Source organism: Lactuca saligna, chromosome 7, assembly GCF_052625555.1.
Source record: "Lactuca saligna cultivar CGN05327 chromosome 7, ASM5262555v1, whole genome shotgun sequence".
In the NCBI taxonomy this organism is placed as follows: domain Eukaryota; kingdom Viridiplantae; phylum Streptophyta; class Magnoliopsida; order Asterales; family Asteraceae; genus Lactuca; species Lactuca saligna.
Window position 1 is genome coordinate 32,088,766 of NC_136423.1, and position 27,975 is coordinate 32,116,740.

Here is a 27,975-nt window from a genome sequence, read left to right on the forward strand (position 1 = left end):
TAATAGAAATCGAAATCCACAAGTATAATTACATATCTCTGATTTGTTATTGTAAACAAACCCTTTGACCAATCCAATAATCTCTTGAAAATTAGCTTCAACTATATGCAAGCCTCTAATGGTTCACACCCACAACACAAAGAACTCTAGAAGATTTAGGAGATAGAGGAGAGGTATCAAATTTTCGGCTATGGTCTCTTAGAAAAGCATGACCGAAAATTCCAAGTGTGAGGTTGTATTTATAGCTGATTAGAAAACACCTAGAAAACCTATTTTGAACATAAAATAACATTATTTCAAATAAGGAAATTATGTAGTTCCTTGATTATCTACATGAAGGCTTCAAAAAGACTCCAAAAGGAGCCTTAAAACCGTCCCACAAAGGAGGGTTCTTGACCATGTCCTCTGTTCAACTTTTGAATAATTACAATTATAGTCCTTCAACTTTTAATAATTTTACTTAACCCAAAATTAATTATAATTAATTCTAAATTAATTATAATTATTTCTAACTAATATATTAGTCATATAATATATTAATAAAACATTTATCACTCTCAAAAACCAATCTAAGCAATTTTTTGGTTATGAGGGCAACCTAAAAAAGATTTTACTTTTATTCATCAACATTATACGAATTTAGTGAGGACCTTAGACATCTTACTCAAACAGTCTCCCACATGGATAAATCACTAACTATAATTGCACATATAACTCCGGATAACCAGTAAATAGTGTTTTCAAGACACTACCATACTATGTTGGTCCTATGATAAGCGATCAATTATTCATTTGTTCTTCCTAATATCGAATAAACATGAGACATGTATTAAAATCAATCTCTTGTATAAGATTCTGTTTCCCGATAATCTCATTTTATGATGACGTCATCAGACTACCAATCGAACACATTAATTTAGTTATGGCTTGGTCCAACACTATAACGTCAGCATCAAAACACCAAGGGGCCCAAAGATATCACTTTTTCTAGATTTGGAAAAGGAAAAATGACCACTGTGGAGTGCAATTCCAAGTTTCACAAACTATTGAGCTTTGCTAAAATATTAGCACCATATGAATCCATAAATATTAATCTACTAGGTTATAACCCGTGGGAACCACGGTTATAAAATAAATTAAATATTTATAAAAAAAACTTATAATTACTAATCAATTATTGTAAATAAATTATTAATTAAGATATATATTTTTGTATTTATATAAAATTATAATCGTTGTTTTAAATGAAAATGTGAAATCAAAAGGATATTATTATGCTTAATTTAGATCAAGCCGATTTTCAGTCACTCAATTTAGTAGATTAGTACAATTTATTTTTGACTTTTTTAAATTCGTGAATATTCACTGCAAATGAGGTAAATATTCGTATATATATTGAGTATATTGTACAATTGTTTACATTGTTTTATTTGAAATTTTAACAATTACATTGTAAAAATGAATAGGTGTTATGCAGGGATTTAGTATATTTGAAGGGATTGCATAAATATGGCGTGGTTGTTTGAAATTACATTTATTGATTAAGGATTATTGTAATAAATTAGACAACATATATTACAAATCAGTTTTTTGCTGACGTGTTTCATATGTGTAAAATGGTAGATTGAATTAGTGGAAATGTAATTAATGAGAAAAAACCAAAGATCGACAAGTGGCAAATAATTAATTTTAAGCTCTAGTTGATTGACACGTGACAAATTTGCTACTCTTTTATTAGGTAGGGAGATGTTAGTAGGTTTCTATGGAGTTACAGATTGAATATTTGAGAACCCACAACCTTGGATCTTGCAATGAGAAAATCAAGGAAAGTTGAAAAGATAATGGAAGGTTGAAAAGATCATAGGAGAAAGAGACAAAGAAAGATGGGAAATCAAGGCAACAAAAGGAAGTTTGAAGGCGAGTCTCAAGACAAGAGTATTATTGAATTCAAGAAGACAATGTTTGAAGGAAAAAACAAGAGTTGTGATAGTCAAGCTAAGACAAAATTTACATGTTTCAAAATAGGCAAGATCAATTAGTTTGATCTTCCTATATGAAAAGAACCTTAAGCTCTTAGATGCCTACTTCCAATGAAGCTCGTACATTTCATAAGGATATTATACTTTAGAGACATTTTGGTGAAGTACTAGATACTTGCTTGCTCATGTGGCTATTCAACAATGGTTTCTAGTAAATAAAATTTTCATGTTTGATAATTTGTATTACATATATATGACATGAGACATCTAGATGTTTACGTTGTATGTTACATGAGGAAAATTTTCCTCAAAGTCCATATTTTAGGTAAAAGGGACCAATTAATCTGACAATCATGTACTTTGTTGTCCATAAATAATGTTATCTTAGAATATCTATTATGTCATAATACACTTGATTTTAAGAGAAAACCAACTAAGTGGAAAACTTTGTTGTTTTCATGGATTGTATTTATGTATTCATCATTTTGAACCATTCATCAGATAAAATGTAAAAGATGTTTAATGTAAACATTTTATCTAGATTCGCATAATACATCCATAAAATCTATATTTCTTAGTAAGAATTCATGATTCTTGTTAGATACCTGAATGTGTAGTGGCTTTTTTGTTGTGCATATGCAAACCAACACACAATACCTTTATGACATGTTTTGTATAATGTGGTTCTCAAATTTCTCCATGATCTACCTAATTTCTATTCGTTTCTTGTAAGAAGATATTTTTTCTTAATTACTCATCATTTTATTTTCATGTTTGATAATTTGTATTACATATATATGACATGAGACATCTAGATGTTTACGTTGTATGTTACATGAGGAAAATTTTCCTCACAGTCCATATTTTAGGTAAAAGGGATCAATTAATCTCACAATCATGTACTTTGTTGTCCATAAATAATGTTATCTTAGAATATCTATTATGTCATAATACACTTGATTTTAAGAGAAAACCAACTAAGTGGAAAACTTTGTTGTTTTCATGGACTGTATTTATGTATTCATCATTTTGAACCATTCATCAGATAAAATGTAAAAGATGTTTAATGTAAACATTTTATCTAGATTCGCATAATACATACATAAAATCTATATTTCTTAGTAAGAATTCATGATTCTTGTTAGATACCTGAATGTGTAGTGGTTTTTTGTTATGCATATGCAAACCAACACACAATACCTTTATGATATGTTTTGTATAATGTGGTTCTCAAATTTCTCCATGATCTACCTAATTCCTATTCGTTTCTTGTAAGAAGATATTTTTTCTTAATTACTCATCATTTTATGTATCAAACAATTTTCTCCTGTTGTGGAAGACATTATCCACATATACATTTGATAATGTGAGACTTGCATAAATAGGACAATCATATGCAAGAGTTGTTGATCTAGATCCTTAATCAAGACAATTTATAAAAAACTTTCCTATACTGTAACTAATATGTTGTCTTATCATCGTCTTTAGTTTGGAAACATTTAAGAATGTACAAATCATACCCTAAGATATTAACTCCAAATGATAACAAAATAGTGATTACTAATAACAATCACAAGGACATACAATAAAACAATAGTTTGGATTATAGACCAAATTTACGCTAACTATTTTTTGGACTAAAGGGCTTGTAGCCCAGCGATATCCAGTGATGCCCTCCCTCCTTGATGTTGAGTGTTCAAGTCCCGTTATGAACATAAATGAATTTAAAGAATAGGTTAGAGTTGCCGTTTAAAAAAAATGCAATTTACTCTAAAAAAATATAATCCTACAAACCAAAAACTCACTTTTGTTTCTCTCATAAGCACCGGTTCAAATTATTAATACGACCCAACCCGGGTGTTTTTACGGTTTTTCTTGGACCGGACAAAGAGGCCTTTGAATCTTTGATGGCTGTGGGCCAATGCATATAAGCATTTTGGAAGCATCGTGCCATCGTCAATTCGTCATCCATCACAAGAACAGGAGATTTGGGTTTGCTGAAGGCAGTAAAGGTGTGACTAGTCAGCCATGGCCGGTGCCGATCCCGAAAAGCTGATCGCCAAAGCCGATAAACTGTCAGTCCACATTCTTCGTCATCCTTCTTAATCTGTTTGTTATCGTTTATCAGTATATAATTTTATGATCATGTTGGTTGTTAAACTTTGCAATAATTCAAGTAGGTTGAAATTAACATAAAATTTCAAGTAACTAAGGTTTTTGCATTTGATATTCATGGTTATTGGACTCCAATTGAACAAATAGCTGTGATTAGGTTAAGTTGATGGAGCTTGTATAGCATCCGGTAGTTACAGATCAGTGTCCGTCTGTTACTTCCAATACTAGATTATGTGATCTGATTGTTGTCGTGAAAGCTGGCTTTTTCTGGATTCAAATGGAATGTGTTTTCCACCTAATTGTCTTATAGGCATTATTTCAATTAATGAAAACTTGCAATCTTGGAAATGAATAAGAGATTCTCATTAGTCCATAATTTGATAGGTTATTAGGTCAGATGGACAAAAAATTACAGGTTTTATCATTTTCCTGGATGCCTCATTAGTTGAACCAGATGACATTGCTGTTGGGAAAATGGCCTTAATTATCCCTAAGAACTCTCTATAATAATAGAGAAAATAACTGAACACAAGAATATAACCAGAGAAAAAGCACGCTCCTCTAGAGAGTAAAATCTGGTATATGATAAATTAAATTGTTACAATCATATAGACGAATCTCTCAAGCCTCCCCCAAATTACACCCACACTTTCACAAATTTTGACTAACAGTTTTCTACACTCTAAAACAAGAGAAACAAAAAAATCAAACACTTCAAGCGTATTGATTAGGGCATTTTGAAATTTGAAACCAAAGCATTGGACTTTTTTTATAAGTAATAAGCTTAAAGTTTTTTATAAGTAATATGCTTAAGATTGAAATAAGTAAAAAGAAACGTTTGTTTGAATTTTGAAATACAAATATAAACTTTTAAATTAGCAAGCATCCATGATCCATTTCAATATACCACTATTACTCCTTTTGGATTAATGTAATTAGTTTACTGAGAAAAGGTGTTTAATAATTATATAACCTTGTTCTTTTGTAATTGCTTGGAGAATTGGATTCATTTCTTTTTCTTATACTCCAACAGAACAAAACTTACTTTAACAAGGTGGAGTGCTGACTGGAGGAATGCAACTCAATATTACGAACAAGCAGGTAAAAAGCTTTTAAGATTAACATTTTCACTTTACAAATTCAATCAACTTATATTACATATAAAATCGACCACAAGTTTATAATATTTATACTTTATTCCTTGAAGCTACTGCATATAGGTTTGCCAAAAAACACGAGAAAGCAAAAGTAGCATTTGAGAAAGCTTCAAAAGGACAAGAAATGCTTGCTTCATATCCTTCAACACTTCAACTAATCTTTCATTTCTATTTAAATTTCATTCATGTTTTATTACAATTGTTTAGACTTAACAAAAGGTTACACCATGGGATGCTGCAAAACATATGGAATCTGCAGCTGCTTTAGCAGTTGAATTAAGCATATGGAATGAAGTTGCTGATTTTTACAGAAGGGCTTCTGAGTTATATAATGAATGTGGGAGGTCACAACCTGCATCTGATGCACTTGCAAAAGGTGCTTGGTATGCATCTCAATTTTCCCTATCAACATTTTATATTAAATTTAAATTTATTTTATACATTGTATGAACATAAATATATAATTTATTGAACAGTGCTTTGGAAGATGCTAAGCCTGAAGTAGCCATTACAATGTATACTGATGCCTGTTTGCTACTTGAGGAAGATGGCAAGGAGAATATGGTGTTTGATATATATCGTGCTATCACAAGTGTTTACATAAAGCTTGAAAAGTAAGGAGTTTCATTCCAATGGAATCAGCCATTCCATTCCGTCTCCAATTCCATCATACCAAACACTAATCACTAATATGACATTCTTATTGGCTTATTTTTGTTGCTTCACTTGAAGGTATACAGATGCTGCAACTTTTCTTCTGAGATGGGCAGTAGCAGCTAATAAATGCAATGCTCTTCATAGCCAATGCAAGGTGCAAAAAGAACTTTTTCCTTTTTTTTTTTTTTTTTTTTTTTTTTAAATAGGCCATATTCTATTTTGCTAGCAATAATTAATAATATTTATTTTTTGGGTGTAGGCTTATCTAAGTGCAATTATCGTATACCTTTATGCTCATGACTTCAAGGAAGCAGAGAAGTGCTATAATGATTGTTGTCAGTAAGTTTTCTTTATATATACACTACGAATATAGAATTTACAATTATAATAAATAGTAATATTAAAGTGTATGTATATTGTGGGTTGTGTTTTGCAGGATTGATACTTTTTTAAGCAGTGATCAGAGTCATTGTGCTAGTAAACTTCTTTCTGCTTACAGAGAAGCTGATATTGAAGAAATCCAACGTGTAGCAAAATCAAGTACTGTATCCAACCTGGATCATGTGGTAAAAAAACCCTAAACCTTCTCAAATCTCAACTATAGCAATCTACTTTCATTGATTTGATTCTTATTTCATCCAGCAATTTTCACTGCTATATAGTAAGAAAAATAGAATGTTGTGATTGAAAGAAATGAAAGTGGGATGCTATATATATATATATATATATATATATATATATATATATATATATATATATATATATATATATATTATTACACAAATAAATGAAAATATGTTGCTATTTATTTTCAATGCTGCAGATTATCAGACTTGCAAGGAAGCTTCCTACTGGGGAGGTGATTGCAATGGAAATCAACTCAGTGGAGCATGGAGAGGCCCTTGATGAAGATGACCTCACTTAGTCATATGCAATTATCTCAACATGATCTTGAGAATATATACATACATATATATATATATATATATATATATATATATATATATATATATATATATATATATATATATATATATGTGAAAAGTGGCAAAATTATTGTATTTGATTGATTTTATCGCATATTATTTGTTGTATGATGCGTTTACATATTATCATTCTACATATTATGGATTTGGGAGCTTCACTTTTTGACTGAATACATTTTGTTTGGGACTCGATTTATGAATTACTTAAAAATAAAACCTTGTTGCTGTATTCTTTTTATAGAAAGAAGACAGACATACAAAATTTTAAATAAATAAACAACCTAATAATAAATCTGATGGACAAGTCCCATTACATATCACATAAAAATTCAAAAGTCGACATTATTTAATTAATGTATTACAATCTGAGCTCCATAAAATTAAGAACACTTGAATATCAATTTTTATTTTATTTATTTATTTTTTTTGTAAAAAACGTTTTCAAATGCTATATTAAATCATATAGTGATTATAGTCCACTTTTATGTAGTTGGCAATTTCTTTTGGATTTGATGTTAGATTTCCTTGGAGATCCTCAATGCACACATGTTAAGAGAATCAATATCATCTATCATGCATTAATCATTATAATACATCATTAAACAACCGAGTATGTTATCTTTTCATATATAATCTATAATTTCGTTTTCGTTGATGTAATATTTGATTTTTGTATGATATTGGAGTATTTATAAAGTATACAAGAGTTAGGGGCTATTTGATAGTCTATGACCAAATAAGATTTGATTGAGTCAAAAAATGATCGAAACATCATATGTTATGTCTAGGACTGAAGAATAAAACAGTCTAAATGAATAAAAGACTTTTATTGATATCGAATGGACCACATAAAAGACTCAACCTCTTATCAAATAAGTATATATGATACCAAACAACTCTTTAAATGACAACTAAAGACATAGATAAAAGAGTCTGTTAAGTTGTGTAGAATTTAATGGATTAGAAAGATTTAAAATCTGAGTCAGATTCAAAAGAAAAGCTGGAGATTTAAGGATCCATTGAACAATTATGAAAGTATTATATTTTGTTCAAATAAAACGTTTTATTTTATTTTTAGAGAATAGCTGTTGAATAAAGACTATAGATACGGCGGTGACTTGATCTGCTTCATATCATCGTATATATATACCTTCGAGTCTCTCTCTCTCTCTCTCTCTTCCCTCTTTCACACACACAAAACTTCGCATTTGACAAGTTTATCGAGAATAACAGAGATCTAAGGAGTTGGAACTTGGAAGAAGTCTCACTGCATTTCGATTCATACTTCTCGCGTTGAAGTTTCACCTGCAACAGATATCTTTTCATCAAATTCAACTTCTTCCTTCGTCTCAATCCGAATAAGCTGGTGGTAATTGAGTGACCATCGAGCTTCCGAATCGGCGATGGAAGAGTATGTGTAAATGCTCATTGAGTTTAATGATTTTCCTAGAACTTACCGGAGTTGATATATGTATCATGTATGTGTATTTCTGACAGGGAAAATGAAGTGGAGCTTTTACAGAGGTATAGGCGAGATAGGCGGATACTTCTTAACTACTTACTATCTGGTTCTTTGATTAAGAAAGTTGTGATGCCACCTGGTGCTGTTTCGTTGGATGATGTGGATCTAGATCAAGTTAGTGTTGATTTTGTTCTGAATTCCGTGAAAAAAGGTTTGTAGCTTTGCAATTGATTCATTTAATTAGTTGTACTTCCTCAGATTCCAAAATAAGAGCTGCATTTTGACTTCGAATGTCAAATGGTTACTTTTGGGCGGTTCTATTATTGTTGAGGGTTTTAGTATTTAAAGGGGCAATTGCCACTATGTTAAAGTTTATAGTAAGCACTAAGTGTAAGATATTAGTTTGCAGCAAGTTTCTTTATGATTTGGGTATGGAAAGTGGAAAGTACCAAGTCTGACAAGAAAACAAGATGCAGCTCTTTGAAGTAAACGGGGAACTGAGTTTTTGCTGCTATATTTCGTTTTGTTTGACCTAAAATTGGAATCACTAGTTTCTGTTTCTTGAACTATTTTGCAGGTGACATGCTTGAGCTTTCAGAAGCCATTAGAGATTATCATGATAGTACTGGATACCCTCATATGGTAAGATGAAAGTTGAATATCCTTCCTTTTCAAAAGAAAATAGGTGGCATGTGTCCATGAGCTTTAAACAAACTATTTTCTAACATCAAACTTGATATGAACATTCTATGTTTTAACTTTTAAGGATTAAGTTGTCAGCTAAAATAAATAGAAAAACGATGGTGGATCAAGAAATATAAATATTCAAACGGATGCTCTCTTGTTCCTCTTATCTGATTTTTTACAGATGAAATCCACTACCATTACACTCCTTTCAAGGAGAGCTTTCCAAAAGGAAGACTTTCAAGAAATATTTTAGACTTTTAGTATAGTAATATGTGATGAAAGTGGTAGTGATGGGAGGATTTTTCATGGAAGAGTGGTTATCCATAATCCAATAATTAATGTCTATATCATTAAATATAATAATGCATATATTTTTTGGTGAATAGACAAAGATGGGAACTGTATTTATTGGGTGTGTAACTGAAATTACTCATAAGTCATAAGTGCCCTTGTTAGAAATAACAATTGATCCCATGTGCATATAAATACATAATCTTTTAAAGGATATACATCATGAATCAATATGCAAAATTGTTTCCATAATCCATATACCTCCTAAATTTTTAATCGAAATAAATATTTGGGCCATTATCTATATTACACATGCTTTTGTAGTGTTATAGAGAAATATGCGAATTTAGCTTATAAAACTTCTGAAGAACAAAGATTGTTATTAATAAAGGACATCCCATACTGGTAGTTGCTGCAGATTTGAGGGGATGGAAGTAGATATATCACTGGTGCACTTATTACTAGGAATCATTGAACATTGCATCACCTTCCTTTTTTGTTTATTATTCATTTATTTGTTTTTTTTTTTTTTCTGTGTAATGAAGAATGCAGGGTCTGAAGGTGAGTTTTTTTTGGCTACCAATCCTGAATTATCAGGATCACCTCCAAGAAGGGCTCCACCAGCTGTTCCTTTTGTGGCCCCATCACCCATTATGTCAGACATTACATCACTGCCCTTTGAGGCAACAGAAGAGGATGAACCAGTTATATCCAACTCAAAATCTTTTAACTCGGGCCCAGCTCAGAATTTAACTGTTGATGACATTGATGATTTTGAGGATGATGATGATTTGGAGGAACTGAATAGTCGCAGGTATTCAAGGAGAACAATGAATGATACTGCTGATCTTGTCGTGGGTTTGCCTTCATTTGCAACAGGTAAACACATATAATGGAAAGTTTTATGAAAATATTGTATCATCTTCTGAAATTGGTGTTTAAAGTTATGTGTTTGGTCGTTTCTTCAGGTATAACTGATGATGATCTTCGTGAATCTGCCTATGAAATCCTTCTGGCTGCTGCAGGAGCTTCAGGGTATCTTTTCTTTCTTATCTGTCTTTGCATGAACTTTATTTTGTACACACACACATATAGTTTTAGCATTTCTTTTGAATTCCCATTTTGCTGTGATTGATTCTGTCAGAACTACAGATCTGCCAAACTACTTTTGACTATTATGTAAATGATTGTTTAAGCAGGGGACTTATAGTGCCATCAAAGGAGAAGAAAAAAGAAAAGAAATCCAAATTGTTGAAGAAGCTTGGAAGGAGTAAGAGTGAACAAGTTACAAATCAATCCCAACAATCGACTGGTTTGACTGGCCTACTGGAGACAATGCGTGTCCAGATGGAGGTACAGACTATATATTTCTGTTTTATATATACACTGTTTTATATAGTAGTCTATTTTGCTTGTATGATATATGGTTTGTTTGCATGTTGGACATGATTGATGGGGACTGTTAGAAACCATACTGAGTTTAGGTTTGCTCTTACCAGATAGGAGTTCTATTACAGATATTACTATTAGTTATATAAAGTATATGCTACTTCCTTATGTCATGTTATTAATTAGTAGACTCTGGACCCCACAAAGTTGTGCTTGATAATAATAATGATTGTTGTAAACACAGATTTCTGAGGCGATGGACATTAGAACAAGACAAGGGCTACTCAATGCAATGGCTGGAAAAGTGGGGAAAAGAATGGATGCTCTTTTGATTCCTCTCGAGTTATTATCCTGTGTTTCTCGAACCGAATTTTCTGACAAAAAAGCTTACATAAGGTGGCAAAAGAGACAAGTCAGTCCCTTCTCTCTCTGTTTTGTTTCATAGCCTTATCGTATTATTCAAGGGCATGTATAAGTAATTAAGTAATTTTTCAACTTTAACTAATATTGATGTAAGATGTTTGATCCAATGTTGTGTTAGTTCAGTTGAATATGTTGGAGGAAGGACTTGTGAATCACCCAGTTGTGGGATTTGGAGAATCTGGTCGCAAAGCAAGTGAAATGAGGATTCTATTGGCAAGAATTGAAGAATCTGAGGTTAGTTGTTGTGATGTACAATTGTACACATGATTTAAAAATGAGACCTTTTTAGTTTTTACATATGCTATTCTATGCTCTATTGCTCTTTCTTTATCATTTTTTAAATTTGTCTCATTTCAGTCATTTGCACCTTCTGTGGGTGAACTTCAACGCATAGAATGTTTGAGAGCTCTGAGGGAGATTGCCATTGCACTTGCAGAGAGGCCAGCTCGTGGTGACTTAACTGGTGAAGTATGTCATTGGGCAGATGGGTATCATTTGAATGTCAGATTATATGAGAAGCTTCTTTCCAGCATTTTTGATGTTCTAGATGAGGGGAAACTAACTGAGGTATGTAAAATTTCTATCCAATGTTAACTATGATTTTGTTATAAATTGATTAAATTCCCTCCCTCCCACCTGTACCCTTAGAAACCATGGTATCATGATTAACAGTGAACTTCTAATGTTATATTTACTTGTGGAGTTAAATGCAAGAAGTGGCAACATTATTGCGTAGCTTTAACAAGCCTTAAGAAAGAAATGGAAGTAGCATATATGATGATGATGATGCATAACAAACAGCTATATTTTATGAATGTATGCAGGAAGTGGAAGAAATACTTGAACTTCTAAAGTCAACATGGCGTATCTTGGGAATAACAGAGACCATTCATCACACCTGTTATGCATGGGTGCTATTCCGCCAGGTAGTAGCAGATCCTAAATTAGTTTATTATAATATTTTAAAGAGCTATAAATAATAAATTTAGCTTCTTTTTTTTGCAGTTTGTTATGACAAGGGAGCATGCACTTCTTCGACATGCCATTGAGCAATTACATAAAGTACCCTTGAAAGAAGAACGTGGCCCACAAGAGAGAATGCACTTGAAAACCTTGTTTTGCAAATATGAAAGTGAAGAAGGCTCCCAAGAGCTATCCTTTATACAATCCTTTATAATACCTATTCAGAAGTGGGCTGATAAGCAACTTACAGATTACCATTTGCACTTTCCTGAGGTTCATAATCAAGTCATTTGCAATCCTTTCTGTTTTGTTAGCCTTTTGTTTTTCTTACATTGTTTTTATTCCATTCTGTTTAGGCATTGGCAATGATGGAACATGTGGTATCAATTTCAATGCTAGCAAAGAGACTTCTTCAAGAGGAACATGGATCGGTGTGAAAAACCCCATTCATCTGAAAGTTTTTCCTTTGAATAACTTGATTATTTACTACAGAATCTAAAATAAACTGGAACTATCATTTGTTTTGGTGGCAATGCAGCATGAAGCTGTTTCAGATGGAGATAAGATAGAGTCCTATGTATCATCATCCATCAAAAGTGCATTTGTAAGGGTAAGTGGTTCACTTACTTTCAGTTGACTCAATGTGTTAGAGACCAAAAATAATAAAGTATGCATCCATATACTTTTTCACAGATATTGCAGGATGTTGAGACTATGTCCAATGCAACAGATGAACATCCACTAGCACTATTAGGGGAAGAAACTAGAAAGCTTTTGAAAAAAGATGCAACCGTATTCATGCCAATATTATCCCAATGGCATCCACAAGCAGTTGTTGTTTCAGCATCTCTCCTTCACAAGCTCTATGGAAGCAAATTGGTATGAGTAACCTCTCTCATCTCATGTCAGCCATTGCTGTTGAAAACTGCTTAATATGAAAATATAAATGTGTGTTAATAAATTTACAGAAGCCCTACATTAGTAGTGTTGAGCAACTTACAGAAGATGTTGTGTTGGTATTTCCTGCTGCTGATGGTTTTGAGGAATATGTTATGGACCTTATCACCTCTTCATGTGGAGAGGGACAAACAGATGTCTCCTTGAAAAAACTTGCTCCTTACAAGGTATGCTGTTCTTTTATAGCATTCTACTTTCAGATTATTTCTTACTACCTTTTTAAAATGGTTACCCGTTTACTATATAATCAGATAGATTTTTTTTGTTTATTTTTTATCTGTTTTTTAAATTTTTATACCAGATTGAATCTATATCCGGAACACTGGTTTTGCGTTGGGTCAATTCACAACTAAGCAGAATTTTGGGTTGGGTTGAGCGAGCTATTCAACAGGAGGTAACTAATTGAATGCCACTAACGATTTACTGTTCTTTTTCTTGGTTAATTATGTTTTTTATTTTAATATTTCAGAAATGGGAACCAGTTTCGATGCAGCAACGACATGGGAGTTCGATTGTTGAAGTTTATCGCATTATAGAAGAGGTTCTTATTTCTTTTTCTCTTTATTATATCTAGTCTTAAGCATCCATTTCCATTACTATGAATAACATACTTTTGTTTTTATGTTCCTTCAGACTGTTGATCAGTTTTTCGCTCTAAAGATTCCTATGAGATCTGGAGAAATGAACAGCCTGTTCCGAGGCATTGATAATGCACTTCAAGTATATTCAAAGCATGTTGTTGACAACTTGGGTATGCATATTAAATGTAGAAAAGATTCTTCCTTTTATGTGATTCATAATAGTGAATTTGAATGAACATGCAGTTAACAAGGAAGACATAGTTCCTCCTGTGCCAATTCTGACAAGATACAGGAGTGAAAGTGGATTCAAAGCTTTTGTGAAGAAAGAGTTGAATGATTCAACTTCAAGGATGCCTTTGCCTGATATGAGAAAGTCTAGAGACATCAATGTTATGACTACATCAACACTATGTGTGCAATTAAACACCCTTTATGTCAGTTCCTGTTTCCTTTTTCCCATGAAGTGTTGTCTCGATAAATGAAAGATAAATATTTGAGATTTAGAATAAGTTAGGACTTAAGAAGCTGACTGAATCTTTTATCATTTTCTACAACAGTATGGCATTAGTCATCTTAACAAGCTGGAAGATAGCATTTGGGAACGCTGGATAAGGAAGCAGAAGCAAGGAAAATCCAATAGTACGTGTATTCTAGAGTCAACTTTATTTTACTTAAAAAATCATTGTTATGTTTAAATACGATCTTAAATATGAAATATTCATAATCATATCTAAGGATGTATTTTACAGAGAGGTCTACAGATGACGACTTGAGAAAAGAAAGCTTTGATGGAAGTAGGAAAGATATCAATGCAGCCATTGACCGGATTTGTGAGTTCACAGGTGAGAACATTCTTCAAACTCAAGTATTTGTTTATATCCAAGATCTGAGTTAAAAAAATTTCCATGATAATTTTTAACATTATACAGGAACTAAGATAATTTTCTGGGATCTAAGGGAACCCTTCATTGAAAACCTATATAGACCTAGTGTTTCAGAGTCCAGGTTGGAAACAACACTCATTGAGCCTCTTGATGTGGTATGTCTATTGTCTAATAAACACAGTTTCTTTTCCTTTTTATTATTATTAACATATAATAATAAATGTTTAATGTGTTTACAGGAACTAAATCAACTATGTGATATCATTGTGGAGCCACTAAGAGACCGAATTGTAACAAGTCTTCTTCAGGCATCACTGGTGTGTCTCATTTCTATTTCTTCAGATGTTTCATGGTCCCTTTATTTATTTATTTATTTATAAAAGTTTGTTGTTTTTTGTAGGATGGTCTATTTAGAGTGCTATTAGATGGAGGTCCATCGCGATTGTTCATGCCTTCTGATGCTAAATTCTTGGAAGAAGATTTAGAGGTTCTAAAGGTATATCACTGAACTATAATTAATAACAGTTGGGTGGTTAAATGGATAAAATAAATAAATAAATAAAAAGACTGCTGCAAAAAAAGCTGACATTTGTTTTGGTTGATTTATGTTTAGGAATTTTTTATATCTGGTGGAGACGGGCTTCCTCGTGGAGTTGTTGAAAACCAAGTAGCACGTGTTCGACAGGTGATAAAGCTGCAGGGCTATGAGGTTAGTTCTTCTAGAATATTCATTCTATTTGTATAGAATTACGGAAAATGCGAAATGTTTAGAATAATTACGCATTTACCCTTGCAGACACGGGAGCTGATTGATGACATAAAGTCTGCAAGTGGTACAGACAGAAGCAAGCTGGGTGCTGACACAAAAACACTATTGAGAATATTGTGTCACAGGGGTGATTCAGAGGCTTCTCAATTCCTAAAGAAACAATACAAAATTCCTAAATCTGCTGCTTAGGGTTTGTCAATACTTGGAGAGCTTTTGTATGATTTTGTTTGGTTAGTTATACCGTTTGTATTGTAAAGTTGATTTGTGAAATGCGCACAATCGAATGGATTTTGATCATATAATTTATTACTGGATCGAGTTTTTATTCACTTAATTTATCATGAATATGATCAGAATATAGATCTTTAAAACAATAAACTTAATTTCACAAATAGTTTATTAAATGATTTTTTTTAAACGGCAAACAATCCTACTCATAATCTCATCCTAATCTCATCCTAAACTAGTAAACACCACCTTATATCTTGCAAAATGGTAAAAGTAGAAAAAAATAAAATAAATAAAAAACTATCGGACAAGATCCCAAAAGAAAATGTGGTATGGTTTGTCATATATTGCATTCATCATGAGACATCTTATTATATTATATAACTTCGTTTACAACGCACGAACAAAATTTTATTAATTCTTTAGAAACTTTAGATCAATAAATGTTTTTTTTTACAAAATTACTTTTCTACAACTTTTTTCACATCTTTATTTATATTTTTAAAATTTTGCAGTTTTTACCAATTACTTTTTCCCCCTTTTTTTGGGTACAAATTAGTTGTCGTAAGTACAGAAGTTTCCGCAATATCTTGTGTGGTGCTACCTCTATTTTTCTTACATTTTGTGGGTTTGAAACACTATAGGATAAAAACCAAAAAGTCATTTTGGTGAAGATACCCAATGTCACACCTTGTATTCAAAAAGACATTGCATTACCCTATAAAAATATTCCTAATAGAACCTCAAAGATCAGAAGCTTCCCATTGATATTCAGGGGTTGTGCGAAAAATAAAAATGCCTCTTAAATATAATTTTTTTTTTTTTATAAAAAAGCAAAATTTGTTCATACAACAATAACTCGACAAATGTTATAAAAACAACTGAACAAAATAACGATAATACAATATATAATCAAACATTATTACATGAATCGCAAGGCTCTCATGGCAATATTGGAAGCCAAATTGTTTCCCAATTCTTCATAATCAATATTCTCCAATATGTCATTTTCAATAGCTATCATTGTCAATCCATTAAGTATTTCTTGTGACTTTGTGTAGTGCAAGTAGGACTTTAACAACTTTAGTTTTAATCTCTGTCAACACTTGCAATATCAACATTAATATCACCACTGTTTTGATTTTAAGAAGAAACTTGAGGTTTTTTTTTGGATAAACTTATCAAGAGAAATACTCCAAGACTTTAATTCTTCATTCTCTCATTCTCGTTCTCTTTTTACGTTTTTCACTATCCAATAAATGCTTAGGAGATACAATTTCTGAAAATTATATATGATATTACATTAACAACAATATGAAGGTCATAAATGTTGTTCTAATCAAATACACGGATGCCACAAAGAACATAATTACATAAACTAAGGGGAACTAGTAATTAGAGAAATCATTCAAAACAGATCTCACATTCCGTAATGCACTAAGGTGAAGTTAGAAATCCAATCATTCAGTATATGTGTGTTAGTGTGTTACACTCGATAATCAACGACAACAATCGGAATATAAAAATGAGAGGATGTCAGATTTAGAAATTATGAATAATGAAATCCTTGTTTGATTTCAATTGACAATAAAAAAAAACTAGAGATGTACAATAAAAAAAAAATGAGAGGTAGAGTTTGGTGGAATAAGAAAACAAGAATCATGCTTTAAATTTGGAAGATTGGAATTGGAACAAAAAATAAGTTCTTGTTTGCTATAAATTTACATTAGTCAAAATGCAATTTTTAATTTTAAGCCTAATTTTTAAAACGTGGGTTCTTGTAATTTTTAGTTGTAGGATGAGTTATTGGAATTGAAAAGAACATGAGCTTATTATTTATTTATTAATGGATTACTGATTTCTAGACAATAAACTGAATCATATGTAAAATAGGGCCCCTTCCATGACATGGACCCTGTATGGTTGTCCATCCCACACACCCTCAAAGACGCCCATGTCAAAGATTATAACTTGGTAGCTAATGCCCTTACCAAATGATCCATTGTGATTCCCTGCCCTTACCAAATGAATTAATATTAGAATTAGTTTATTTTATGGTAGTATAAAATGTAAAAACATGAAAATATATTATAAGATATAAAATCAAATCTCGATTATATGCTAAATATGGATATATGACAATGATGACATCGCAAGTAGGCCTATAAAGATGGCATCCTATGATCCCAATATAGTGAAACTTTGTGATGGAAACAAAATTCTAAAAAATAATTGATGGGAACATTATGTCATTAGCCGTTGTAAACCACATGGTGTTGTAAGTACTTTGAATTACAAACCCCACCTGGCCATCAATACAATAGTGTTAGGTATAATGCATGCTCTACTCTATATTTTCAAAAAGTGTGTTTGTTGTAATTTTTAGTTTTTCAAAAAGTGAGTTTGTTGTAATTTGTAGTTTTTCAAAAAGTGAGTTTGTTGTAATTTTTAGTTGTAGGGTGAGTTATTGGAATTGAAAGTGTAGGGACTGAACTGTAATTGCTCAATAGTTGAGCAAAAGGCATCTAGAACCCTTTATAGTCTATGGACGGTTTTTCCATTAGGATTAGATGATTTCTTGATGCCTAAAGGTTTCTAGAACAATCCCTAATGGATAATTAGGAAAGTGGATAATTACTCGGTTTAAGATAATCTTGGATTTGGGCTTATCTAGGGTTTCCTGACTGCAATATAAATAGGGATATACCCTATGGATTTTGGTCATCCTCTTCTTTGGAAGGCCTAGCCGAAATTTTGAATCCCTTTTCTCTTTCTCAATCATTCTTCATTTGCTAGTATTGAGTGTGAACCATTAAAGGCACGACATTTGTGCCGCTTGCTCTCAAGGCTTCAACAACACAAGGTTTTCATTGTTTTTACTACATAACAATTGAAGTATGGTTTTCTTAACCCTTATTTTGTATTTTGATTATATACTAGTATACTAGGGTTTCTACTTTGTTGTTCAATTTGTATGTTCAATTAAAGAAAATGTGGATCAAATTATTTAGGGTTGCATGCACACATATGATTGTTTGTTATGTTCAAAACCCATCAGTATGGATATCTGATAGCTGTGGAGGTGAGTCTTCTCACTATACTATAAGATGCTGGTATGTCTTTGTGACTCTTTCATGCGTATCTCCTAGATCCACAAATGTTGTTTTCAAAAGAATTGGTTTTGTCATCCAGAAAGGGCTAGCGGCACAGCTTGTTGACCGTTTGCCTTCAATCGATATGTATTGAACTCACAATTAGTTAATTTTGAAAATCAAATTTATTGTATGGTTGGGCCTAATTATATGGGATGGGCTCGATTATATGGGCTTGGCCTTAATGTATGGGTTGGGCCTGAAAGCATGTATGTTAGGTTGGGCCCATTACTTGTTTGGTATGTGGTATTTTGGGGAAACTCACTAAGCTTTGTGTTTACCTAGATGTTTATAAATGTTTTTTAGGTACCATTATTGATTGTGGGAAGACGAATGTGTGATCGTACACATCCTCTTGCTAATTTATGTTTTGAAAGATTTTTGATACTTTGATTCTATGAATTTGATTTTAAAACAATGGTCTACTATCTTATGGTTTTATGGGAATTTTTATAAAAATGAAAAATTTTATCATGGTTTTTGGGACGTCACACAAGTCGGTCCCTTCCTTTTAGAACTGGAAGTACCTGAAAATATTCAAACCACAAACCGTAAGCATAAGGCTTAGTGAATTCCCCAAAATACCACATATCATATAAATGGACCCAACCCAACATATAATGGGACCAACCCAGCATACATACAAATGGGTCCAACCCAACATGCAAATGGGTCCAATCCAACATACATGAAAATGGCCCCAACCTAATATGAAAATGGGCCCAGCCCAACATACATAGAAATAGGCCCAACCCAATATACATAAAAATGTGCCTAACCGAGTATAAAATGTGAGAGTCATAACGACAACTAGCATCCTACATAGTATAAACTTGTCGGTGAAAACATCTACTGACAGTGTCATGTATACCAAAGGGTTTTTGGTTTATCGGTATCAAAGTGTTGAAAATGTATTCATTTCTTAATGAGTTGAGAGTTCAGGTTCTTTTGTAGATAAAAAACAAAAAAAAAATAAAAACAAAAAAAAAAAAAAAACAAAAACAAAAACAAAAACAAAAACAAAAACAAAAATTAGTTGATGTGGGTGTGTTAGGCTTCTATATATATAAAATAAATTTATTCAAATATATTACATTAAAAATATCAAAGGAATTAAATAACATAATAAAAGGACAAAAATAAAACACATTTCCCCTTGGTCTTGGATATAAGGAATTAAAGACTCCCAAATATTCGAAAAGATAACTCCTTAATGGATAGTGCGATTATGCAAACCATTTTAGTTCTTCATGATTGATGTTTAATGAAATTGGAAACTTTTGATAGGTTATTTCTCCACAAGTGTTGAAAAAGTAAGAGGATGTCTCCACTAAAGGAGCATTAAATCTTTCTAAAAATTGTAAATCTATAAGACAAGCGATTGGTATCTCCACTAAAGGAGCATTATACCTTCTACAAAAAAATATATAAGACAACCGATTCACCAAGTTGTCTTTATTTAAAGCTAAAGTAAAGATAGTACTCATTACCTCCATAACTATTAACAACAAGACATCATGATGGATGCTAAGTGGTCTCGTATATTAAACTCAAAATGGTGTGGATTGAGTCGGGCAACTGACCCGCAAGTTCATAAATGAGTGGAAGCATGAGAAAAATAGAAGCAACAATCCAACTTTAAATTATATAACAATCTATTAAGCACGGTATCAAAAAGGTTTTTACATGTATGTTCTTTAAGCCAATCATCTTTTAATCGTGTCCGAATAATTTTGGGTTCTTCTTACACTATTAGGGTTGTGATTTTAACCCGTTAAATTGCGACTAAATCATACATTGGGTCAACTGTAACATTTAATATGATAAAATTTGTTAATTTATGTATATCTGACGTTGATATGATATCCATTGTGGCATTCAATATTGCAGAATTATACGGTTGAAATACACATGATGTAATGAGAATCCAAAAAAAAAAAAAAAAAAATCCGTTGACATATTGAATACTATTTGTTGTCATTTTATGATATTAACCGTGTGTGTAAGGGGGTGTATTTGCCATATAGACAATCTTGAAGTTAATACATGTAATTTCTAGATGATAAAGACAAGCCAACAGCGGAGACACCACGAAATCTTCCACCAACATGCAATCCATCAACTACCGAAATAACTTCTTCTTTCAAAACCCAACAATAATTAGGTTTTGTTCGTCCAAATTTTGACCTTTTTTCCCAATAATTTCCGACGCTTATTTCACAAGTAGCAAAAGTTCTTCAAAAATCTTGATGTATAATCACCAAAAGTCCAAATTTCTTGCGAATTTTTAATATTTTGACCTGTGGATCATCATCATCATCATCTCCCTCCGAATTCAATCTCCAAAACCTATCACATTTGTTATATGTTGCTGATATGTGGTCATCGGGAACGGTAAATGAACCTCTGCAGAAGGGGATTCGGTGAATTGTGAAATTAACATTTACGTATAATGCAAATAAAAATGCAGAGAGATCAAATGTTTACACATTTGTTTCTATCTTTTAATTGCTGAGAAAGAATGTCTGCCAAGAATCAGGAGAAGAAGGATGTCGACCAAGTATCAGGTAATAACCGAGTCGTCTTCTTTCCTTGAGCTTTGCAGCTTATTTTGTGTATGATTTAAGGGTTATGCCAACACAATAAGAACAATTAATGTTCCCTTTAATATATGCATAATCAATTCCTTTCCAAGAGGACCAACAATTTGATGATGAAAAACGAACAATTATGTTTATGCTTTGTTTGACTTGGTGCTATTTTGACTTTTTAGTAGGCTGTTAAAGCTTTACCTCTGAATCTGATTTGTTCACTTATCATTGCAGCAACTTGCCTCTATGACCTCTTACATATAGATACAAAAGAAAACTGGAACGATGAATCAGATGAACAGACATCATCCTCCAGTAAGTTTAATTTTTTATTATAAATCATTAATGATTCATTTACATATCAGATTCATACTTTTTTTTTTTTGCAATGTCAGATTCATCAGCTGCAAAAAAGAGGCTAGCAAGTTTTTCATCTGAATCTGGTAATGAGTTATGTGCAGATTGTGGATCTCCAAGTCCAAAATGGGTGTAAGTCCTAAGCTTTAATATTTATCAATACAAATTTTTTCATCTAACATAATCACATCATTGGAGTTTGAATTTGCTAGATCACAGAGAAAGCGAGCTATCATTTCTTAAATTCTGTTTGATCTTAACTTTGTATCTTTGTTTTTTCTCCAACTAAAATTCCACCTTGTGGGTGTGACCAGATCTGCAAATCTTGGAGCATTTGTGTGCATTAAGTGTTCAGGAGTACATAGAAGCCTCGGAGTGCATATATCAAAGGTGTAGTAATTAATCATTTCTATTTTTCAAACTATATAAATTTCATTTTACCTGTTGATCATAATCATGATATAAACTAATTATAAAGTTTTTGGCACAGATATTGTCAGTGAATCTAGACGAGTGGACAGAAGAAGATGTTGATAATGTGATAAAACTTGGTGGAAATGAAGCAGTAAATTCAAAATATGAAGACAGCATTCCAGAAAACCGTAGAAAACCACAACCAGACTCTTCTATAGAAGACCGTTCTGATTTTATCAGGTAAACTGAAGGAAAACCAAACATTTTCTATTAGGACATTGTACTTTCAAATTTATTATAAGAACAGGTGAAGTTTTCAAAGTATAATGGCCTAATAAGAAATAATACATTGCTATCTATTTATCCCTAATAAAAACTGATTGTACTACTGAAAACTTTATCTGTATATATACAGGAGAAAGTATGTAATGCAACAGTTTTTGAACATGGAGGAACAGTTGTCTTGCCCATTCAATCCAGCAGCCTTGAACTGCAGTTCTGCAGGCTTAAATTCTGTAGTGGAGAAGAAGTATTTAAACAGTATGCGTATGCATAACATTAGCCAAGCTTTTCTTAACACCAGGAAAAGAAAAGATGCTGAAGTAAAGCCCGCCAGAAAAAGTAACTCAACGGTAATCACCCTCACCCTGATACTGATACTGATACTGATACTGACTGTGACTAGCAATTTTTTTTGTTGGGTGTAAAAGACGTGAATCCCCTTAAGTGTTGATGAAGTTATTTGTCTGATGTGTGATATGTTGTTTATAGGCAGGTATGGTGGAATTTGTTGGTTTGATAAAGGTCAATGTGGTCAGAGGCATTGATCTTGTTATCAGAGATGTCAGGAGTAGTGATCCTTATGTTATGCTCTGTTTGGGAAATCAAGTAAGCCTAAAACCTTATAAATTTTCTTTTTTTATTATTACAAAATCCTACTTCATTTCTTCCTATCACAACATTATAATTTCAAATACATTATAAAAATTATGTTTTGGGTGCAGTCAGTGAAGACACGGGTTATAAAGAACAACCTCAATCCTGTTTGGAATGAAAAGTTAATGTTGTCAATTCCTGATGACATTCCGCCTTTGAAAGTGGTAAAGTCAAATATAATTACAGCAACTTACTTTTGTTTCTTATTAAACAAACTAAAATCAATTTTTGTGTAAGAATTTTTCCATTTTTTTTTTTTGTAGGTTGTTTTTGATAAGGATAAGTTTACAACGGATGATTATATGGGTGAGGCTGAGGTTGATATTGAAGCATTAGTTTCTGCTGCAAAAGCTTTGGAGAATGGTAATGCAAATGAAGCTGAAAAGAAGTTGGCAGAAGACAAAGACAAGCCGAATGTCAACAAGAATGGTGTGGTCAAACTTGCAGAAAGAAAAGCAAAACAAGAGGTTTCTCTAAAATTGCAAAATGTTGAGAGTGGTGAGATAGTCATAGAGATTGAATGTGTGCCATTGACCCAATAACAAGGTCAACAAACAAGACCAAAAGTTTGAATGAAATCCATGGGTCGTCATCATCATCATCTTCATGATGATATATTTTTGAGCAATTAGGATGATGTCATGATGAATGAATGTTCTTGTGTGTGTGTATGTAGGGGATTTGGTTTTTATATGTGAAGTAGATACAATTGCCATTTTCAATTAATATATGGGTTGTAGAAATATATTTAGTATAACTATTGACTTAATACAACAAAAGGGTTTTAGATATTATCATCTAAATCTAATCCACAACCTCCATTACACAAACTTTATCAAAAGAACAAGCTTTTAAACAAGTATAAATTGAAGAACGAAACTCATATGAGTTATGTGTTGAAGGTGTTATATCCACCCATTCTTTGTCAACCATCTCCACGTGTTGGGTTGACCTCAAAACAGCATCAAATAGCAACTTGTTGATATTTTTTGTCAATTGTGTTATATATTTTATAGAAAATACCATGTTGAAAATATCATCAACGCCATTGATGCCACCAAAGGTTTTTATCCCAACATCAGCTTCACTTGAATCCACCAAACCAACAAGATCCTCCCCACCAATATATCTTTGATCTACACTAGAAATCTGCAAAAGGATAGAATTTATTTAAAATAAATAAATAAATAAATCCCACAAGATAGGTGTTGTTTCTTTTTTACTTACTGAGGGATACAAGTGTTTCTTAAACTTAAAGACTATTAAAAGATGTGTGTTACCTCAATATACTCAACACCCATTGCAGCAAGAGACTCTAAGCTATTGTGTGATGAAAGTAAGCTAATGACACCACCAGATCCAACTGGCTTTTGGAGTATTTCCCATGGGGATTTCATCAAGATCTTGTGTTCTCCATGTGAAGAGCTTACAACTGGTAACTTTTCTTCTTCCAAAATCCAAACCTGAATGTAAAATGTTGGTTATCAGTTTTCAACCATAATTAGAAACATAACAAAATTTTCAAGGTAAATTGAAAATTTTAGTAATGAATAGAGAAGAATTCTATAACCTTTTCAGGATCAAAGCCGAAGTAGTCATTATCTGTCATCAAGTTTTGAAATGTTTCCATTTTGTTAATAGGACAAACCAGAATCAAAGGTGTGGTTCCATGGCTTTCCATCTGCAAACACAAAATTTTAATCATTAGGATCATATGTATTGACTATATGAGTGTTCTTTTAGTTTAATGCGAAAAGAACAATTGCATAGTGTGTTTGACCTCAAAAGTCAACGAATCCTAGTAGTATTACCTCGACTAATCTTTGGATAAATCTATCAGTCCCTTCAGATTCAGAACTTTTACCCTCAACAACCAAAATATTTGCAACTTTGCCATTGGATATCAGAGCCTTACACCTCTCTGTTATCTTGGAACTTGTGTACTCTTTATCTTCACTAACAAGACACCCTTTTGAAACCTTGAAAACATCTCTTGTTGTTTCTTTATTATATGCTTCCAAGAACTCGGATAAATGCCACCTGTCAGAAGGTGTCTCAATAGTCTTTAATGCTACTTGAAGCAGTTGGGAGTTAACACCAACAATCTGTTCAGCTAATAAACTCCCTTGAGATTTCTCTCCATATCTAAACCCCTCAAAAACATGCTTCTGTTCCATTTCACACAGTTTCTTTTTTGCTGCTATAACCCTTTTCTGAAACTTTTTCCTATCTTTCCATTCCTGAAAAAACAATTAAATATGAGAAATCCCAAATAAAGAATCTGAAAAACAATAGAAAGATAGAAAAGGTTGACTCACAAGCTGTCGGCGTTCTTTCTTTGACCTTTCATCGGACCTTACATTTAATTCAAGGAGTCCCTTAGGGGGCGTAATCGTCATTTCTCGTTTTATCATATCAACATGAGGAACAATTGCTTCAACAAATGGGACCCACACAAGAGGTGCTTCTGATTTCATCTTTCCATTTTTGTCTATTATATCTAAAGATGAATTAAGCTTAACTTGTAAGAGATCACTTCCTCCATTGTCGAAAACATTCACAACAGTTCCCACTGGTTCACCAGTTTCCTAAAATGGAAAGAAAGGAATATATTAAAAAAAAATCATTCCATTTCCCACTATTAAAAATTGACATGAGATAACTATAAACAAATACCTGAAGAGTAACTCTCATGCCAACAAGATCACGTGCATAAAAGTCACCTTCTTCCAACTCTGGTCTATCTTCATCCAATACAAGTATTGTTGACCCCACGAGTTGTTGAGCCTAAGAACATTAAGAATTTATAAAAGAAAATATAATGGTTTATCAAAATTTCATCAATTTCTTGGATATGATTTAACAAAAAAACTATCAATTTAGAAAGTATACCTGCTCTACTTTGTCAATGTTGTTGATTTTAATTATCCAACTCTTTTGTCCATGGTGTCCTCTTCCCTCCATCAACTCAACCTCTTCAACTATTTCTCTCCCTAAAATCTGTCTCTTCAACCATCTCCTTCCTGGCTAAATACAACACAAAGTCTACTAAGAAACATAAACAACATTCTCAAAATCACAAATGCTATAAATGAAAGTGGGATGCTATAATATACAAGTAAATGAAAGTAAGTAGCTATCTTTTGCATTACAACATTCTCAAAAACCAATGTGGATTCTGATTATCTAATAAGTGAAGTAAAAGTATTTGGACTTGTACCTCTGCAAATCTCAGTTCTGGAAAATCTGTGTTAGGCTTGACCCGAACCTCTCCTTGTAGTCCATGGACGCTAGATATGTACCCAATTTCAACAAATTGTGACTCAGTCTCACCAACTTCTACAGTCTCTTGAGTAGCTGAAAGAAAAAGAAGGAATATCATTATCATTTGATTTTGACTCGTTCGATTACCACTGACCAAATCGAGTTATAGAGCACTGGAAACCCACTTAAAAATTTCACAAAACAATCCAAAATCAACCAGTTCAATTTCGTTCACTTATCCTAGTATCATTATTACTACAATACCTATTATTTACCGAGCAGAAAATCATTACCATCTGAACCTAATCCACAAAATGTCAAAATCTAATAAAATTTTTGTATAATAACAAAAACCTACCAATCTGCACCTCGTAACATCAAATAAGACAGGAAGATAGAATTTACCAGTAGCGTGCAGAGAAGAGATGCGAATTGGGTGAAGCTTCAAAGAACTTAGGATCAGGTGACTGAAACATATGGGATTTCTGAAGGGGGCTACGAATTTGAGAGGAGAATATAGTGGAAGTGAAGTCGAGAGAGAGGTTGGAGCACGTAGAAGATTAGAGCCCTTCATTGGTTCCCCTGCCCGCTGCCCAGATTCGCACACAAATGATAACAATCCTGGTGTGGTGTGTGGTAATTAAGGCATAAATTAGATTTTCTCCACGAAAGTATCTCAACACTCTATTAACGAAAAATGTTATTTTACGATTTACCAGAAAAATCGGTAAATGTTTGTAAAATGAGTCTTTTGTATCCAGTTAAGGCAGATATTATCGGCTTTTCGAATTTTGTTCGAAAATAAAAAGTTATTACTTTTTTAATTAATAAGTTTAAAGTTTAGAATTTTTATGGAGATTTCTTTTTGATTATATACTAAATTCATTGGAAAAAAATCATATATATTTATTAAAAAAACAAGATACCATTTATATTTTTTTATTAAAAAATTCATATTTATTTATTAAAAAGCTCAAAAATAACTATCATTTACAGGTTTAGCTCTGATATTTCGGAGGTCTTGTGCGAAATTAAAGTGAGGCTCTATAAAAAATTTTCTTCTAAAATATTATTAAGTAAATTTACTACCACTTAATTCAAAACTCAAAGTTTGTAAACTCACTACCACAACATTATATCTCATCTCGTTCGAAGATCTAGGTTCTAGGATCAAGATGTTTACTGAAATATCTTCTTTGTTATCATCATTATCATTCAAGATCACTATATCTTCATCTACAAATGACACATCTTGTGGCACTTGCAGTTCAATTATATATATATATATATATATATATATATATATATATATATATATATATATATAATATTTATGAAAAAAATGATGTTTAAATTAGTTAGAGCATCAAAAAAAAATTTGATTTTCTAATCTATTTAAATATTAGACTATATTATACTAATATTAAAAGACAAATAATAGGAAGCCTATGCTCCCCTCCCCACCACCACCTTAAAATCCATTGATGTCATACGTTTACCCCTCAATACCAAACATTGAAAAGTTAAAACAATAAGATAAAATTGAAAAAATGGTCTCTATATGCATTTTTTCCGATGTTTAGTCCAAACATTGGTTTTTTTGGCTCGATGGTCCTTTTGAGCTAGTTTAGTTGTGGATTTAGTCCATTAGTAAATTGAAATTACTTTAATACCTTAGGGGTATTTATTTTCTATTTTTCTTTCATTTTTTTAAATCTAATACTTATTTATCT

At 32.2% G+C, this 27,975-nt stretch overlaps 4 protein-coding genes across 5 annotated transcripts; 3 read left to right on the forward strand and 1 right to left on the reverse strand.

The window, feature by feature from the left end:
* The first annotated feature begins 3,899 nt into the window (after window positions 1-3,899).
* GSNAP (gamma-soluble NSF attachment protein) lies at window positions 3,900-7,065 on the forward strand. Its single transcript, XM_078962750.1, has 9 exons — window positions 3,900-4,054; window positions 5,128-5,195; window positions 5,302-5,385; window positions 5,475-5,634; window positions 5,728-5,865; window positions 5,984-6,062; window positions 6,168-6,247; window positions 6,345-6,474; window positions 6,732-7,065. Exons 1-9 carry the CDS (start codon window positions 4,008-4,010, stop codon window positions 6,831-6,833), a joined length of 888 nt encoding a protein of 295 aa, XP_078818876.1. The 5' UTR covers window positions 3,900-4,007; the 3' UTR covers window positions 6,834-7,065.
* A 958-nt stretch (window positions 7,066-8,023) lies between these two features.
* LOC145004942 (plant/protein (DUF810)) lies at window positions 8,024-15,634 on the forward strand. The gene is made up of 26 exons (XM_078963972.1): window positions 8,024-8,305; window positions 8,392-8,567; window positions 8,934-8,998; window positions 9,880-10,213; window positions 10,303-10,369; window positions 10,534-10,687; window positions 10,968-11,135; window positions 11,270-11,380; window positions 11,504-11,713; window positions 11,971-12,072; window positions 12,152-12,382; window positions 12,466-12,540; window positions 12,648-12,719; window positions 12,803-12,988; window positions 13,078-13,233; window positions 13,368-13,460; window positions 13,536-13,607; window positions 13,700-13,817; window positions 13,891-14,081; window positions 14,205-14,286; window positions 14,397-14,489; window positions 14,577-14,686; window positions 14,771-14,848; window positions 14,932-15,027; window positions 15,145-15,240; window positions 15,328-15,634. Exons 1-26 carry the CDS (start codon window positions 8,298-8,300, stop codon window positions 15,487-15,489), a joined length of 3,306 nt encoding a protein of 1,101 aa, XP_078820098.1. The 5' UTR covers window positions 8,024-8,297; the 3' UTR covers window positions 15,490-15,634.
* A 5,136-nt stretch (window positions 15,635-20,770) lies between these two features.
* On the forward strand, window positions 20,771-23,723 carry LOC145004211 (putative ADP-ribosylation factor GTPase-activating protein AGD11). The gene is made up of 9 exons (XM_078963097.1): window positions 20,771-21,247; window positions 21,506-21,586; window positions 21,667-21,760; window positions 21,943-22,018; window positions 22,119-22,282; window positions 22,458-22,674; window positions 22,814-22,930; window positions 23,047-23,142; window positions 23,242-23,723. The coding sequence occupies exons 1-9, from the start codon at window positions 21,202-21,204 to the stop codon at window positions 23,518-23,520; spliced, it is 1,170 nt and encodes a 389-aa protein (XP_078819223.1). The 5' UTR covers window positions 20,771-21,201; the 3' UTR covers window positions 23,521-23,723.
* LOC145004210 (16S rRNA processing protein RimM family) lies at window positions 23,679-26,875 on the reverse strand. Of its 2 annotated transcripts, XM_078963095.1 has the most exons (9): window positions 26,648-26,875; window positions 26,199-26,335; window positions 25,871-26,005; window positions 25,655-25,765; window positions 25,297-25,566; window positions 24,790-25,218; window positions 24,549-24,659; window positions 24,259-24,441; window positions 23,679-24,127 (listed from the first exon to the last, which is right to left on the reverse strand). In XM_078963095.1, exons 1-9 carry the CDS (start codon window positions 26,814-26,816, stop codon window positions 23,783-23,785), a joined length of 1,890 nt encoding a protein of 629 aa, XP_078819221.1. In that variant the 5' UTR covers window positions 26,817-26,875; the 3' UTR covers window positions 23,679-23,782. The 2 variants fall into 2 exon arrangements, with proteins under 2 accessions (XP_078819221.1, XP_078819222.1); XM_078963096.1 differs by lacking the exon at window positions 26,648-26,875 and having other exon boundaries at window positions 25,871-26,001; window positions 26,199-26,330.
* Window positions 26,876-27,975: the final 1,100 nt, after the last annotated feature.

What these genes read in the sequence shown, in the direction of transcription:
- LOC145004942 (XM_078963972.1), top strand. An exon ending in AGCTCTATGGAAGCAAATTG is followed by an intron (nt 12,989 to 13,077) that starts GTATGAGTAACC and finishes ATAAATTTACAG; the next exon opens with AAGCCCTACATTAGTAGTGT. An exon ending in TGCAATTAAACACCCTTTAT is followed by an intron (nt 14,082 to 14,204) that starts GTCAGTTCCTGT and finishes TTTCTACAACAG; the next exon opens with TATGGCATTAGTCATCTTAA.
- LOC145004210 (XM_078963095.1), bottom strand. Translation starts at nt 26,816, where the DNA reads ATGAAGGGCTCTAATCTTCTACGTGCTCCAACCTCTCTCTCGACTTCA. An exon ending in AGAAAGAACGCCGACAGCTT is followed by an intron (nt 25,219 to 25,296) that starts GTGAGTCAACCT and finishes TTGTTTTTTCAG; the next exon opens with GAATGGAAAGATAGGAAAAA. An exon ending in TCGGCTTTGATCCTGAAAAG is followed by an intron (nt 24,442 to 24,548) that starts GTTATAGAATTC and finishes TTTTACATTCAG; the next exon opens with GTTTGGATTTTGGAAGAAGA.
- LOC145004211 (XM_078963097.1), top strand. Translation starts at nt 21,202, where the DNA reads ATGTCTGCCAAGAATCAGGAGAAGAAGGATGTCGACCAAGTATCAG. An exon ending in TCGGAGTGCATATATCAAAG is followed by an intron (nt 22,019 to 22,118) that starts GTGTAGTAATTA and finishes TTTTTGGCACAG; the next exon opens with ATATTGTCAGTGAATCTAGA. An exon ending in GACCGTTCTGATTTTATCAG is followed by an intron (nt 22,283 to 22,457) that starts GTAAACTGAAGG and finishes GTATATATACAG; the next exon opens with GAGAAAGTATGTAATGCAAC.
- GSNAP (XM_078962750.1), top strand. Translation starts at nt 4,008, where the DNA reads ATGGCCGGTGCCGATCCCGAAAAGCTGATCGCCAAAGCCGATAAACT. An exon ending in ATCGCCAAAGCCGATAAACT is followed by an intron (nt 4,055 to 5,127) that starts GTCAGTCCACAT and finishes ATACTCCAACAG; the next exon opens with AACAAAACTTACTTTAACAA. An exon ending in CTCTTCATAGCCAATGCAAG is followed by an intron (nt 6,063 to 6,167) that starts GTGCAAAAAGAA and finishes TTTTGGGTGTAG; the next exon opens with GCTTATCTAAGTGCAATTAT.